Below are 15,066 nucleotides of genomic sequence, written 5' to 3' on the forward strand. Positions count from 1 at the left end.
TCGTAACAATGGTTTTGAATTAGACAAATTTAGATTTAGGCGGGAAATAGGTAAACACTGGTTCGGAAACAGAGTAGTGGATGAATGGAACAAGTTACCAAATATCATCGTTAACTCGAATACGCTGAATTGCTTCAAACATAGGTTGGATGCTTATATGAGCAATAGGGGTTGGGTGTAAACGGGACTGCCCAGTATGGGCCAATAGGCCCGCTGCAGTTTCCTCCATTCTTATGTTCTTATGTTCTTATAAGTCATTTTTGTCTAATGTATATTTTCAGCCGTCGGGCTGCCGACTTTTTCAATAAACCGTTAATTATTATTATTATTATTTTTTATTACATGCACACAGGCACACACACACGAACACACACAGACACACACTCACAGACACAAACGCATGCACGCACACAGACACAAACACACGCACGCACACACGCAGACACATACTGTACACACACACAAATGCACATCCACACACACGCACACACACACGAGCACACGCACACACATACGCAGACACGTACACACGCTTGCTCGCATCTGTGTGTATGTATGTATGTGTGTGTGTGTGTGTGTGTGTGTGTGTGTGTGTGTGTGTGTAACGCCGGCGGGCAACTGAAAAGGTATAAGGATAGTCTTAATACAAACCTGAAAAAGTGCCAAATCGACCCCCTCACATGGGACCCGATCACTCCACATCGTAACGCTTGGAGGATCACCACACGAGAAGGTGTCAACACTTTCGAGTTAGCCCGACTATAAACCGAGGCAGACAAGCGCCAACGCCGGAAACACGTTTTGCCACAGCCCCTCCCGCACTCGATGTAGCCCTCCACGTGTGCAACCTCTGTGAACATCTCTGCCGGTCCCGTATCGGCCTCTTTAGTCACCTCAAAACTCACCAATGAAGGTGACATCCCTAATAACTCGTATCTTTGTATCATCGCTGGATGATCGTCGAACTCGATACCAAGTGACAGCAAAGTAGTAGTAGTAGAACTGCGGCTCAACTAACTCAACACAGCTAGGATAGCTACTTATGTATTAGGATATTTAATATTAAGGTAATAAAATGGTGGCGAAGGTGGGCTATTGGGGGAGGCTGGATGCGTTATTAAAAAAAAGAAAAAAAGTAGTAGTAGTAGTAATGTTTGTGTGTGTGTGTATGTGTGTGTGAGTTATCTAACATCTTGGGAAATACACGCAAAAACCTATTGAGAAAGTCTGGCTGAAGAGATTACACCATAATGACCATTTCCAGCATCTTACTGATGCACACTTTGATAATTCATGCCCAGAACACGTGATGTCATTCCTTGGTTCTTATTGTGTTATTCTGTCTTTAATGTCGAGTATTATAGTAGTTTGTGCCATCCCTCAAATAGTACGTCCACGTTGCGTCACTGTTTGTACATGTATTACTATATATTGTGAACAAAGCAGTATAACAGTGAACACATTATTTTAGAAATCAGATTATGGCAACTCCAGCAGCAACTCTTATAAGAGGACCAGATCCGGTTGAGGTCTCAGTTGTGTTGTGGATCCAGGTGTGTGAGGAGGGAACATGTGGGGCCATACGCAGGTGTCTCTGGTGTTGGTGGCTCTTGTTGTGTTGGCCACAGTGGTAAACACTCAGAAACCGAGTGAGTATCCTGGTCCACTGTGGCCAATATATGTTGTTAGAATAACTAAACATGGCCACACTGGTCAAGACGTGTGTGTGTGTGGTGATGGAATAAGTAATCTCTAGGCTGCCACACACTAGCAGGTGGGACTAACTAATAAACACTCTGCTCTTCTCTCTTCCGCACCAGTAAACATACTGGACCTGCCGGCAGGGTCTTCCTGCACAGCTCACACAGGCGGCCCCGGAACCTGTATTAATATCCGCAAGTGTCCATTTGTTGGTCAGACGTACCGCCTCAACATGCCAGTCATATGTGGGTACAGCGGCGTCTTCCCCATTGTCTGTTGCCCTTCAACTGAAGGTAATTTTCCTCTGTTATGTATCAAGTATTATAGACGTCATGTGAATACTCCGTGGAGGATTGAAATGTTTACATTATTGAAGTCTAGTCTGTCTGTCTGTCTCTTTCTGTCTATCTCTCTATGTCGAGTGTTGCTGTAGTAACTTAAATTATTTTAGACTTAATTATTGTACAGTTGAATAAAGTATGCATAAACTTGTTGGACCTTCCTACACACATACACACACACACCAACTGGACTCCTCATACACATACCTGTACACTGAAGGATGTGTTAGGACAGATACTAACGAAGGTGTCAATGTTTCATACACAGCGGTCGTCGGGGACATCTCTCCACCTGCCGTCAACTTCCGTAAGTAACCAGAGATCATGTGTTGCCGTTGTCTTAATTACACCTAAAATATTTATGCTATTAATTCTTACTTGTATTTATATTAATTGTTTCAATAAAGATACATTATAAGTAGCAACATTTGGTTTACTTACTTACCGACATTACAGAATGTGGAACAAACCTCCAGAGAACTTTTAGCTTGTTACTCGAGAGTCCTGATGAGGAGTTCATCTTGAGGCCTGACGCTACCAGCAGCAGTCACTTCTCGTCGGATGAATTTCCTGTTCCCACCACGACCATGAGGCCTAAGAGACCCACTACTCCCTCGGGGTCTGGCATCCCCAGTCGACGTCGCCCTGGGATTCCCAAGGCCGCTTATAGTGATCCGTTGGCGCGTGTGAAACGTCCACTTTCTTCTGCAAAGCGCCAACAAGGTGGACCGGCCGCAAAAGTACAACCTACGGTTTCAGCAGAAGCCTTTGATAGTGTTGTCCCTCGCGTAGTTGGTGGAGTAATAGCAGTAAAGAACGCCTGGCCATGGATGGTGAGGAGCTCATTGATTTTCCTTATGAATATATTGACACAATATTTTAACACTCACATTACAACAGTTATTATAGGTAAGTTTGGCTGCTTCCCGATTCATTATCATCTTATACGGAGTTTCTTTGTCAGTAACTGAGTTTTTCACACTAGACTGTGTGATGTAGGAATAAGTTAAAGTAATGGTAATAGCTGCAGGACACTGAAACACAAGGTGAATGTCACAGTGTATGTGATGTAAACACTGACGGTCGAGACGCTTCATGTTGTAGACAAAGAATAATTTTGTAGTTTATAATATATATTACATATTATGTTCTCCTTATAAGTGGTAATGCTTTCTTGATATATATATATATATATATATATATATATATATATATATATATATATATATATATATATATATATATATATATATATATATATTATTTATATTTATATTTATTCATTTATTTATTTATTTTATTTAATGTTTTTTTTAATACAATAGATTTACATAGAAACCAATTCACAAGCGTACACAAGAATAAGAAACATATATTATAAGTATTTGACGATGGATGTCTGCAGGCGCTGCTCGGGGACACCAATGAACAGGGCAAGATCATTTGGTTCTGTGCAGGAGCGCTCATCAACGAGCAGTGGGTCCTTACCGCTCTTCATTGTTTCTTGTCCACGTAAGTAGAGGATGACGAAAATCTGTACATAAACTTATAATACAAGGTCAGGTGTAACAGGTGTGTGGTCGGTGTCAGACAAACAGTGGCAGGAGGAAGTGAACTATTTAATCTGGTGTAGCTGTCTAGACAGTGTTTGTGGCGGGCTTGTGGGGAACGTTGGAGTGGTGGACGCTCGTAGTGGCTCGTGTTTATGGCGAGCAAGTTAAGGCTCTCAGAGATAAACATCCACCTAACTATAGTGTAGTAGTAACCTCAGACACTGGTAGATGATCCCTCAGACGTGAGACAAACTGTCATGTTGAACTTTAATACAGGATTGTGGTAGTCGTCAAATAATGATGTTTATGTCTCCAATGACTAATAAATAACTTTGGCTTAACACTTGTAAAATTTTAACCACGTCGCCTAAATTATGCCTGAATTTACCTTTAGAGAGAAGTTACTTATTGCGTCAAAAATTAACGTATTTGGATTAAAAGGATTTAGGATGACTGGTAAATGATCCCGCAGACGTGAGACAAAGCTGTCAAGTTGGGATTTAAAGGATTTAGGATGAAGGAGTAGTGTGAACATTACAGGAAAGCGACAGTGGTGCGCCTGGGTGAACATGACTACAATGATGACGGAGACGGAGCCGCTCATGAGGACTTCGGTGTGGCAGAGACCATCTTGCATCCTGACTACGTGCACCCCCAGGGCTACCACGACCTAGCTCTTCTCAAGCTAAACCGTAGAGTGATATTGAAGGTTCGTTTACCAATCCTATCTCTCTCTCTCTCTTGTCTTGGTTAAATTGCCGAAACCAAACCAATTACTAGATTGATTATTTTCCCTTGAGGTGAAGTGAGATGTAATTCATAGTATCTCCGCATTTTGTCTTGGTTACTTTGGTCTGGTTCTTATCAATATTTGCAAGTCTTCGGTCATTGCCTCTGTGTACTCACCAACATTTCCTCGGTCCTTGTTCAGCCCTAAAGAGACTTGTGAAGAAGACTTAGTAGGGAAGACTTACAACCTCTTAGTCTCATGAACTGCTACTTGAGTACGTCAATAAATACTTACATCCTGATAATAATACCCGTATATAAGAGCATTAACTGTCTTAAATATTACCACCCAAACTACATCTTGCTGAAGAGGAACAAATGGTGATGGGCTAAATAAGTGACATTCCTAATAGATCAAATAGGTCACAGTCATAATGGTTGGGTTCAGTTATATTTTTTAACAGGGAAATCTAACTGAATTTTGTTGTTGTTTCAGCCATTCATCAACCCGGTGTGTCTACCGTGGGGGCAGGAGAGCATGAACGACCTGACTGGCACGAAGGCTACTCTTACTGGCTGGGGTGCCACTCAGTTTGGTCCGTTCCTTCACTTTACTACCGAGAGATTAACACAATTCCTTTTTTTTTCTTTATTCACACGTTACAATTTACCTTCTTGGTGTTTCATATGAATACAAAGTTTTTTTGTTATCACATCATACACCGGATTCTAGTAATAAATATTTATTATTATTATTATTATAATTATTATTATTATTTTCTTTTCTTTTCTGCAGCTGGTGAGCCAAGCTCTGTGCTGCAGGAGGTGGAGATAACAGTATTCCCATCCTCAGACTGTGACAAGAGTTACTCTACTCTAGAGGATTATCTCAAAGAGTTCCCAAGAGGTATCGGGAAGGAGACCGTGTGTGCTGGAGACCGAGCGGGAGGAAGAGACGCCTGCCAGGTAACAAACATTATAGTGTATTAATGAGGTGTTGCAGGTGTTGCACTTCCATAAAGGAGTTATATATGTGAATTGTCAAGTAATTTGTTTCTTTTATATATTTTCTTTTTTGTGTGGGACTGACAGTGGACGAGGATGTTTTGTTATAATTCATTTATTATGTTAACTTTATTAATTAAGTGTTGGTGTTAGTGGCGGACAGAGCTAGAGGTTCACCAGGTAGTAATTGTGTCATCACCTGAAGCAGCAGATTGTTGGTGTATTAATGTTTGTTTACTACAGTGTGTTTATAGTGTTCATTAATTAATAATGTTGTGTTTTGTGGTCATCAGAGAGACTCTGGTGGCCCCTTGGTGTCGAGGAACTCAGCTGGGCAATACACTATGGCAGGCGTCGTGTCTCGTGGGGTTGGCTGTGGCCTCAAGGACTTCCCCGGCCTGTACGCCAACATCCGTGAGGAGCAGTACCTCGCCTGGGTCAAGAAGACTGCCTTCTAAGAGCACCTTCCTCCTTCACAAGAATTTTATAAGACTTTCTGACCAAATTTGAAATCCATTGATAAACATAGACCTATAGTTGCATATAAGTTCATCTCCTTGAATTGGTAAATGTTATTTGAGTACTGAACAAGTGTGACCATTATTATATGATACCGTTCACCATGCCCAGTTATGAACAAGTTATGTGTTCCCCCTGAACCATGTTATATGAAGAACAATCAAGTTCAATATCAAGTTATAAAGTTCTTACTGAGGATCCATTACGTTATTTTATGCTATCATTCTAGAATAAATATTGATCACCTGACACAAGTTAAATGATTGTCCTTCTGCCTTTAAGCATGACAGAACTTCAACAACTAATATGATGATCTTAGTATAACAAGAAAAGGCATTTCATGTTAAGATAATATTAAGGAAATAATGAGGTACTGTACTACCACCTGGGAAGATATTGCCCAACTGAGTTCCTCGACACCAAGGGGCCACCAGAGTCTCTCTGATGACCACAAAACACAACATTATTAATTAATGAACAATATAAACACACTGTAGTAAACAAACATTAATACACCAACAATCTGCTGCTTCAGGTGATGACACAATTACTACCTGGTGAACCTCTAGCTTTGTCCGCCACTAACACCAACACTTAATTAATAAAGTTAACATAATAAATGAATTATAACTAAACATCCTCGTCCACTGTCAGTCCCACACAAAGAAGAAAAATATATAAAAAACAAACTACTTTACAATTCACTTATATAACTCGTTTATGGAAGGACAACACCTCATTAATACACTATAATGTTTGTTACCTGGCAGGCGTCTCTTCCTCCCGCTCGGTCTCCAGCACACACGGTCTCCTTCCCGATGCCTCCCGGCTACTGCCAGGCGTAACCTAACAAGAGTTGAGTTAGGTTAAATTAGGTCTGGTTAGCAAGGCTTAACTTAACATAGATGGTTAGTAACTCTCTCGGCTACGGAAGGAAAGGTTATTTTTGTCACCAATTTAATCAAAATATTAATAGTATACATATTTGTTGTAGGAAAATACTATATTTGTGAAACACTAAATTATAATCATAATAATAATAAGGCCATCGTCACCGCGGGCATTTCCCTATACAATACACAAGGAACAAGTACTGTATCCCGCAACTGGCATCACTGTTAGTTGACGGTTATTAGTTGTTGTCTTCTGTATATGTCTTGTTCCCGTCTATCTTATCTCCATGATCATTATTTACGCTGTTTATTAACATTTTGGGAGGAACTGTCAAGACTGAAAAGGTTTTAATACTTGTGGTGGCGGAGCACCTGTGGGCGTGCGTCATGAACAGTGAAGTAACAAGAACTGTGAAGTTTGGTTCACCTTCCAGGTAAGTGTAAGGCCACGGCACTGTTACCTTTGTTGTTGTGTGGCCACTATGACCAACTAATAACACCAAGGTGGGTGCAAAAGGTCACTGTGGCCAACATTCAACAACTTCAGTTTATTTATGTCTGTGTGAGTATGTATGAGTGCATGTATGTGAGTGTGTGTACTAGAGCATGTGTGTATAGTAGTGCACGTGTGTGTGTTTGTGGGTACACGTGTGAGTGTGTTTACCACCACCACACCTGGGAGAACAAGTCTGGTGGATAGCAACGGGGCGACACGTGACCACTCTAGGAAAACTTGTCAAGCGCGCGCACACAGATAAAAACACGCACAGACAGACACACACGCACACATACATACACAAAAATACAGACACTCACACACGAGCACACACACATGTACACACACAAGCACACACACATGTACACACACGAGCACATACATCTGTGAAAGTTTTGTGGACTGGGCTTATGCTGATATTGCAGGAGTCGTAGACCCTCAGCAATTTGGCAACATGAAAACTTCCTCCACCACTCACTGTCTTGTCAGCTTTCTCGATTACATATACCGCCATCTCGAGAAACGAAAAACGTCTGTAGCTGTCGCCTTCATTGATTTCACTAAAGCGTTCGACCTAGTCGACCACAATATAATCATAAACAAAGCTATTGACCTCGGGCTTCGGAGAAGTCTCATACCATGGCTTACAGACTTCCTCAGTGACCGACGCCAAGCTGTACGCTTCCGAGGGGCTGTCTCCACCTTTCAGTCACTCACCTGTGGCGTCCCCAAGGCACCAAGATGGGACCACTCTGCTTCCTTATGCTCATCAATGATGCCCTAAGAGAAACCCCTGCTCGCTGGAAATATGTCGACGACTCCACCATTGGGATCAGCGTCAACAATTCTGCTCCCAACTATACCGCCCTTCAGGATTTATTGAACAGTCTCCAAAACTGGGCCACCAACAACCATGTCACCATCAACCATACCAAGACCATGGTCATGCACATCAACCTCTCCTCCGACATTGTCCCACCTCCTTCCATTACCCTAGGTCCGAACACACTCCAGGTTGTAGATTCCACGAAGCTCCTCGGCGTCACCATAGACAACAAACTAAATTGGAAACCACACGTCAGTGAAGTTGTCAAATCCTCCAGTTTCCGTCTCCACCTCCTCCGCCGACTCAAGTCCCTCGGAGTTCCTGCACACGAGCTCCTCAGTGTATACACAACATTCATACTTCCCAAGCTCACCTATGCCTCCCCCACCTGGTCTTCCTCCCTAAATGCCACACAACGTAAACACCTAGAAAAAGTGCAAAAGAGGGCATGCAAGATTATTCTCTCCCCTTCCTACTCCACATATCAAGAAGCGCTCAACACACTGACCCTTTCGACTCTCACTGACCATCACCACGGCCTCATCTGCAAATTTGGTAAGAAGCTTCTACACCATCCCCGACACCGGCCCCTACTACCACCTGAGATCCCCTGTCCGAGAATTGCTGTTCGACACCACAACCGCATCCAGCCCATACGTGCACGAACTGATCGCTATAAGAACAGCCCAGTCCCAACCATTGTAAAAATTATCAATAACATGTAATAAATCAGTGTATTCACTCCCAGTAAACACTGCTCCCTACACTGTCACTATGTTGAAATGAACTGTAGTTTGAGCTGATCCCCATCTAAGTTACTATATGTCTTATTTGTGTCACTTATGTCACTTGTATATTATTTGTAATTCGTAACCCATTCCCCAAATATGTAACTGTATATTTTCAGCCTTCTGGCTGCCAAGCTCTTTCAATAAACCGTTAATTATTATTATTATTATTATTATGCACACACATACTCACGTACATACACATTCGCGCTCGCATTTGTGTGTGTGTGTATGTATGTGTGTGAATTTATGTGTGTGTGTGTGTGGGTGTGTAACGCCGGCGGGCAACTGAAAAGGTATAAGGATAATCTTAAGACAAACCTGAAAAAGTGCCAAATCGACCCCCTCACCTGGGACCAGATCACTCCACATCGTGACGCTTGGAGGATCACCACACGAGAAGGTGTCAATACTTTCGAGTTAGCCCGACTACAAACCGAGGCAGACAATCGTCAACTCCGGAAACACGCTGCCACCGCCCTTCCCGCACTCGATGTAGCCCTCCACATGTGCAACCTCTGTGAACATCTCTGCCGGTCCCGTATCGGCCTCTTTAGTCACCTCAAAACTCACCAATGAAGGGGACATCCCTAATAACTCGTATCTTTGTATCATCGCTGGATGATCGTCGAACTCGATACCAAGTGACAGCAAAGTAGTAGTAGAACCGCGGCTCAACTAACTCAACACAGCTAGGATAGCTACTTATGTATTAGGATATTTAATATTAAGGTAATAAAATGGTGGCGAAGGTGAGCTATTGGGGGAGGCTGGAGGCGTTATTAAAAAAAAAGAAAAAAGTAGTAGTAGTAGTAATGTGTGTGTGTGTTTTGTGTGTGTGTTGTGTGTTTGGTGTGTTGTGTGTTTGGTGTGTGTGTGTGTTTTTTGTGTGTGTGTTGTGTGTTTGGTGTGTGTGTGTGTGTATGGTGTGTGTGTGTGTATGTATGGTGTGTGTGTGTGTGTGTGTGTGTGTTATCTTACATCTAGGGAAAAACACGCACAAAAACATATTGAGAAAGTCTGGCTCAAGAGATTACACCATAATGATCATTTCCAGAATCTTACTGATGTTCACTTTGATAATTCATGCCCAGAACACGTGACGTCATTCCTTGGTTCTTATTGTGTTATTCTGTCTTTAATGTCGAGTATTATAGTAGTTTGTGCCATCCCTCAAATAGTACGTCCACGTTGCGTCACTGTTTGTACATGTATTACTATATATTGTGAACAAAGCAGTATGACAGTGAACACATTATTTTAGAAATCAGATTATGGCAACTCCAGCAGCAACTCTTATATGAGGACCCGATCCGGTTGAGGTCTCAGTTGTGTTGTGGATCCAGGTGTGTGAGGAGGGAACATGTGGGGCCATACGCAGGTGTCTCTGGTGTTGGTGGCTCTTGTTGTGTTGGCCACAGTGGCCAGTACACGGGGTCATGGAAACTTCACAGGCCATCAATTAGTTACCACAAAGAAACCGAGTGAGTATCCTGGTCCACTGTGGCCAATATATGTTGTTAGAATAACTAAACATGGCCACACTGGTCAAGACGTGTGTGTGTGTGGTGATGGAATAAGTAATCTCAAGGCTGCCACACACTAGCAGGTGGGAATAACTAATAAACACTGTGCTCTTCTCTCTTCCGCACCAGTAAACATACTGGACCTGCCGGCAGGGTCTTCCTGCACAGCTCACACAGGCGGCCCCGGAACCTGTCTTAATATCCGCAAGTGTCCATTTGTTGGTCAGACGTACCGCCTCAACATGCCAGTCATATGTGGGTACAGCGGCGTCTTCCCCATTGTCTGTTGCCCTTCAACTGGAGGTAATTGTCCTCTGTTATGTATCAAGTATTATAGACGTCATGTGAATACTCCGTGAAGGATTGAAATGTTTACATTATTGAAGTCTAGTCTGTCTTTCTGTCTCTTTCTGTCTATCTCTTTATGTCGAGTGTTGCTGTAGTAACTTAAATTATTTTAGACTTAATTACTGTACAGTTGAATAAAGTATGCATACGATAGTTGGACCTTCTCACACACACACACACACACCAGCTGAACTCCTCATACACATCCCTGTACACTGAAGGATGTGTTAGGACAGATACTAACGAAGGTGTCAATGTTTCATACACAGCGGCCATCTGGGACATCTCTCCACCTGCCGTCAACTTCCGTAAGTAACCAGAGATCATGTGTTGCCGTTGTCTTAATTACACCTAAAATATTTATGCTATTAATTCTTACTTGTATTTATATTAATTGTTTCAATAAAGATACATTATAAGTAGCAACATTTGGTTTACTTACTTACCGACATTACAGAATGTGGAACAAACCCTCACAGAACTTTTAGCTTGTTACTCGAGAGTCCTTATGAGGAGTTCATCTTGAGGCCTGACGCTACCAGCAGCAGTCACTTCTCGTCGGATGTCTTTCCCGTACCCATCCCGACCATGAGGCCTGTGAGACCCACTTCTCCCTCGGGGTCTGGCATCCCCAGTCGACCTCGCCCTGGGATTCCCGTGGCCGCTTTTAATGATCCGTCGGCGCGTGTGGAACGTCCACTTTCTTCTGCAAAGCGCCAACAAGGTGGATCGGCTGCAGAAGCACAACCTTCGGTTTCAGCAAAAGCCTTTGATAGTGTTGTCCCTCGCGTAGTTGGCGGAGTAATAGCAGTAAAGAACGCCTGGCCATGGATGGTGAGGAGCTCATTGATTTTCCTTATGAATATATTGACACAATATATAAACACTCACATTACATCAGTTATTATAGGTAAGTTTGGCTGCTTCCCGATTCATTATCATCTTATACGGAGTTTCTTTGTCAGTAACTGAGTTTTTCACACTAGACTGTGTGATGTAGGAATAAGTTAAAGTAATGGTAATAGCTGCAGGACACTGAAACATAAGGTGAATGTCACAGTGTATGTGATGTAAACACTGACGGTCGAGATGCTTCATGTTGTAGACAAAGAATAATTTTGTAGTTTATAATATAAATTACATATTATGTTCTCCTTATAAGTGGTAATGCTTTCTTGATATAATATAATATAATATAATATAGTATTGTATAGTATTGTATTATATAATATTATTTTATTTTATTTTATTTTATTTTATTTTATTTTATTTATTATTATTATTATTATTATTATTTTTTTTTTAACAAAATATATTTACATAGAAACCAATTCACAAGCGTACACAAGAATAAGAAACATATATTATAAGTATTTGACGATGGATGTCTGCAGGCGCTGCTCGGGGACATCAATGAACAGGGCACCATCACTTGGTTCTGTGCAGGAGCGCTCATCAACAAGCAGTGGGTCCTTACCGCTCTTCATTGTTTCTTGTCCAGGTAAGTAGAGGATGACGTAAATCTGTACATAAACTTATAATACAAGGTCAGGTGTAACAGGTGTGTGGTCGGTGTCAGACAAACAGTGGCAGGAGGAAGCGAACTATTTAATCTGGTGTAGCTGTCTAGACAGTGTTTGTGGCGGGCTGGTGGGGAACGTTGGACTGTTGGTCGCTCGTAGTAGCTCGTGTCTATGGGGAGTAAGTTAAGGCTCTCAGAGATAAACATCCACCTTACTATAGTGTAGTAGTAACCTCAGTGACTGGTAGATAATCCCTCAGACGTGAGACAAAACTGTCATGTTGAACTTTAAAACAGGATTATGGTAGTCGTCAAACAATGATGTTTATGTCTCCAATGACTGACAAATAACTTTGGCTTAACACTTGTAAAATCTTAACCATGTCACTTTAATTATGCCTGAATTTACCTTTTGAGAGAAGTCACTAGTAGCGTCAAAAAATATCTTATTTGGATTAAAAGGAATTAGGATGATTGAATGATCTGAACATTACAGGACAGTGACAGTGGTGCGCCTGGGTGAACATGACTACAATGATGATGGAGACGGCGCCGCTCATGAGGACTTCGGTGTGGCAGAGACCATCTTGCATCCTGACTACGTGCACCCCCAGGGCTACCACGACCTAGCTCTTCTCAAGCTAAACCGTAGAGTGATATTGAAGGTTCGTTTACCAATCCTATCTCTCTCTCTCTTTTCTTGGTTAAATTGCCGAAACCAAACCAATTACTAGATTGATTATTTTACCTTGAGGTGAAGTGAGATGTAATTCATAGTATCTCAGCATTTTGTCTTGGTTACTTTGGTCTGGTTCTTATCAATACTTGCAAGTCTTCGGTCATTGCCTCTGTGTACTCACCAACATTTCCTCGGTCCTTGTTCAGCCCTAAAGAGACTTGTGATGAAGACTTAGGGAAGACTTACAACCTCAAAGTCTCATGAACTGCTACTTGAGTATGTTAATAAATACTTACATCCTGATAATACCCGTATATAAGAGCATTAACTGTCTTAAATATTACCACCCAAACTACATCTTACTGAAGAGGAACAAATGGTGATGGGCTAAATAGGTGACAGTCCTAATAGATCAAATAGGTCACAGTCGTAATGGTTGGATTCATTATATTTTTTGACAGGGAAATCTAACTGAATTTTATTTTTGTTTCAGCCATTCATCAACCCGGTGTGTCTACCGTGGGGGCAGGAGAGCATCAACGACCTGACTGGCACGAAGGCTATTATTGCTGGCTGGGGTGACACTGAGTTTGGTCAGTTCCTTCACTTTACTACCGAGAGATTAAATAAAAAGAAATTCTTTATTCACACGTTACAATTTACCTTCTTGGGGTTTGATATGAATACAAAGTTTATCTTGCCATCACATCATACACCGGATTCTAGTAACAATTATTATTATTATTATTATTATTATTATTATTTTCTACAGCTGGTGAGCCAAGCTCGGTGCTGCAGGAGGTGGAGATAACAGTATTCCAATCCTCAGACTGTGACAAGAGTTACTCTACTCGAGACGATTATCTCAAACAGTTCCCAAGAGGCATCGGGAAGGAGACCGTGTGTGCTGGAGACCGAGCGGGAGGAAGAGACGCCTGCCAGGTAACAAACATTATAGTGTATTAATGAGGTGTTGCAGGTGTTGTCCTTCCATAAAGGAGTTATATAAGTGAATTGTCAAGTAATTTGTTTCTTTTATATATTTTTTTCTTTTTTGTGTGGGACTGACAGTGGACGAGGATGTTTAGTTATAATTCATTTATTATGTTAACTTTATTAATTAAGTGTTGGAGTTAGTGGCGGACAAAGCTAGAGGTTCACCAGGTAGTAATTGTGTCAACACCTGAAGCAGCAGATTGTCGGCGTATTAATGTTTGTTTACTACAGTGTGTTTGTATTGCAATTAAATGAATAATGTTGTGTGTTGTGGTCATCAGGGTGACTCTGGTGGCCCCTTGGTGTCGAGGAATTCAGCTGGGCAATACACCATGGCAGGCGTCGTGTCTCGTGGTGCTGCCTGTGGGCACAAAGACTTCCCCGGCCTGTGCGCCAACATCCGTGAGGAGCAGTACCTCGCCTGGGTCAAGAAGATGGCTTTCTAAGAAGAACTTCCTCTGTCACAAGACTTTCTGAACACATCTGGAATCCATTGATCAACATATAGTTCCAAAGAATTTCACCACTTGAATTGTTAAATGTTATTTGAGTAGGAACAGGTGGGACCCAAAAGATAAATATTCTGTAAGATAATTATAAGATAGTTGACACATTAGGTCACTACACAAACTAGTGTGGCCATTATTATATGACTCTGTTATTAAAGGTTTATGCGTCACAAGTATTGTTGACGTCCACAAGGTTAATAGAACATAACTAATGGGTGAAGTGTCTCACTGTCCAGAGAACATCATTCACCACGCCCAGTTATGAAGAAGTTATGTGTTGACCCTGAACTTGTTATAATATGAAGAACAAACAAGTTCATTATCAAGTTATGAAATTTTCGTTGTGAAATTTTACTGAAAACTGAAATAAATCATTGTTAGGCTAATAAATTATTCCACAATATATTTCTTATATGAATTATTGTTATATTGTTAATTGATAATAATTATTGGTCATCAGACAAAAGTTATATGATTGTCCTTCTGCCTCTAGCCATGAGATATTGTTTAAGCCGAGTTTAAGATATATGTCGACTTTAAGGAAAAGACAATGCAGCACGGTAGGAAGGGTCGCTGTAACCAAGCTCTACAGGACTAATACAATAGTTGCGTCTGTTAGGCTGTATCGTCTGTAA

At 41.5% G+C, this 15,066-nt stretch overlaps 2 protein-coding genes across 4 annotated transcripts; both read left to right on the forward strand.

Moving 5' to 3' along the window:
• Positions 1-1,532: 1,532 nt before the first annotated feature.
• Positions 1,533-14,897, forward strand: LOC121863173 (clotting factor G beta subunit-like). Of its 3 annotated transcripts, none has more exons than XM_042361672.1 (10): positions 1,533-1,588; positions 10,233-10,335; positions 10,507-10,680; positions 10,995-11,033; positions 11,183-11,559; positions 12,120-12,226; positions 12,744-12,912; positions 13,420-13,519; positions 13,699-13,868; positions 14,204-14,897. In XM_042361672.1, exons 1-10 carry the CDS (start codon positions 1,571-1,573, stop codon positions 14,366-14,368), a joined length of 1,422 nt encoding a protein of 473 aa, XP_042217606.1. In that variant the 5' UTR covers positions 1,533-1,570; the 3' UTR covers positions 14,369-14,897. The 3 variants fall into 3 exon arrangements, with proteins under 3 accessions (XP_042217606.1, XP_042217599.1, XP_042217591.1); XM_042361665.1 differs by having other exon boundaries at positions 1,543-1,597; positions 10,242-10,335; XM_042361657.1 differs by lacking the exon at positions 1,533-1,588 and having other exon boundaries at positions 10,165-10,335.
• On the forward strand, positions 1,539-6,102 carry LOC121863197 (clotting factor G beta subunit-like). Its single transcript, XM_042361683.1, has 9 exons — positions 1,539-1,649; positions 1,821-1,994; positions 2,311-2,349; positions 2,499-2,875; positions 3,448-3,554; positions 4,136-4,304; positions 4,821-4,920; positions 5,121-5,290; positions 5,623-6,102. The coding sequence occupies exons 1-9, from the start codon at positions 1,571-1,573 to the stop codon at positions 5,785-5,787; spliced, it is 1,380 nt and encodes a 459-aa protein (XP_042217617.1). The 5' UTR covers positions 1,539-1,570; the 3' UTR covers positions 5,788-6,102.
• Positions 14,898-15,066: the final 169 nt, after the last annotated feature.

The sequence above is a fragment of the Homarus americanus genome, unplaced genomic scaffold (genome assembly GCF_018991925.1).
Source record: "Homarus americanus isolate GMGI-L3 unplaced genomic scaffold, GMGI_Hamer_2.0 scaffold40248, whole genome shotgun sequence".
Taxonomy (NCBI): Eukaryota; Metazoa; Arthropoda; class Malacostraca; order Decapoda; family Nephropidae; genus Homarus; species Homarus americanus.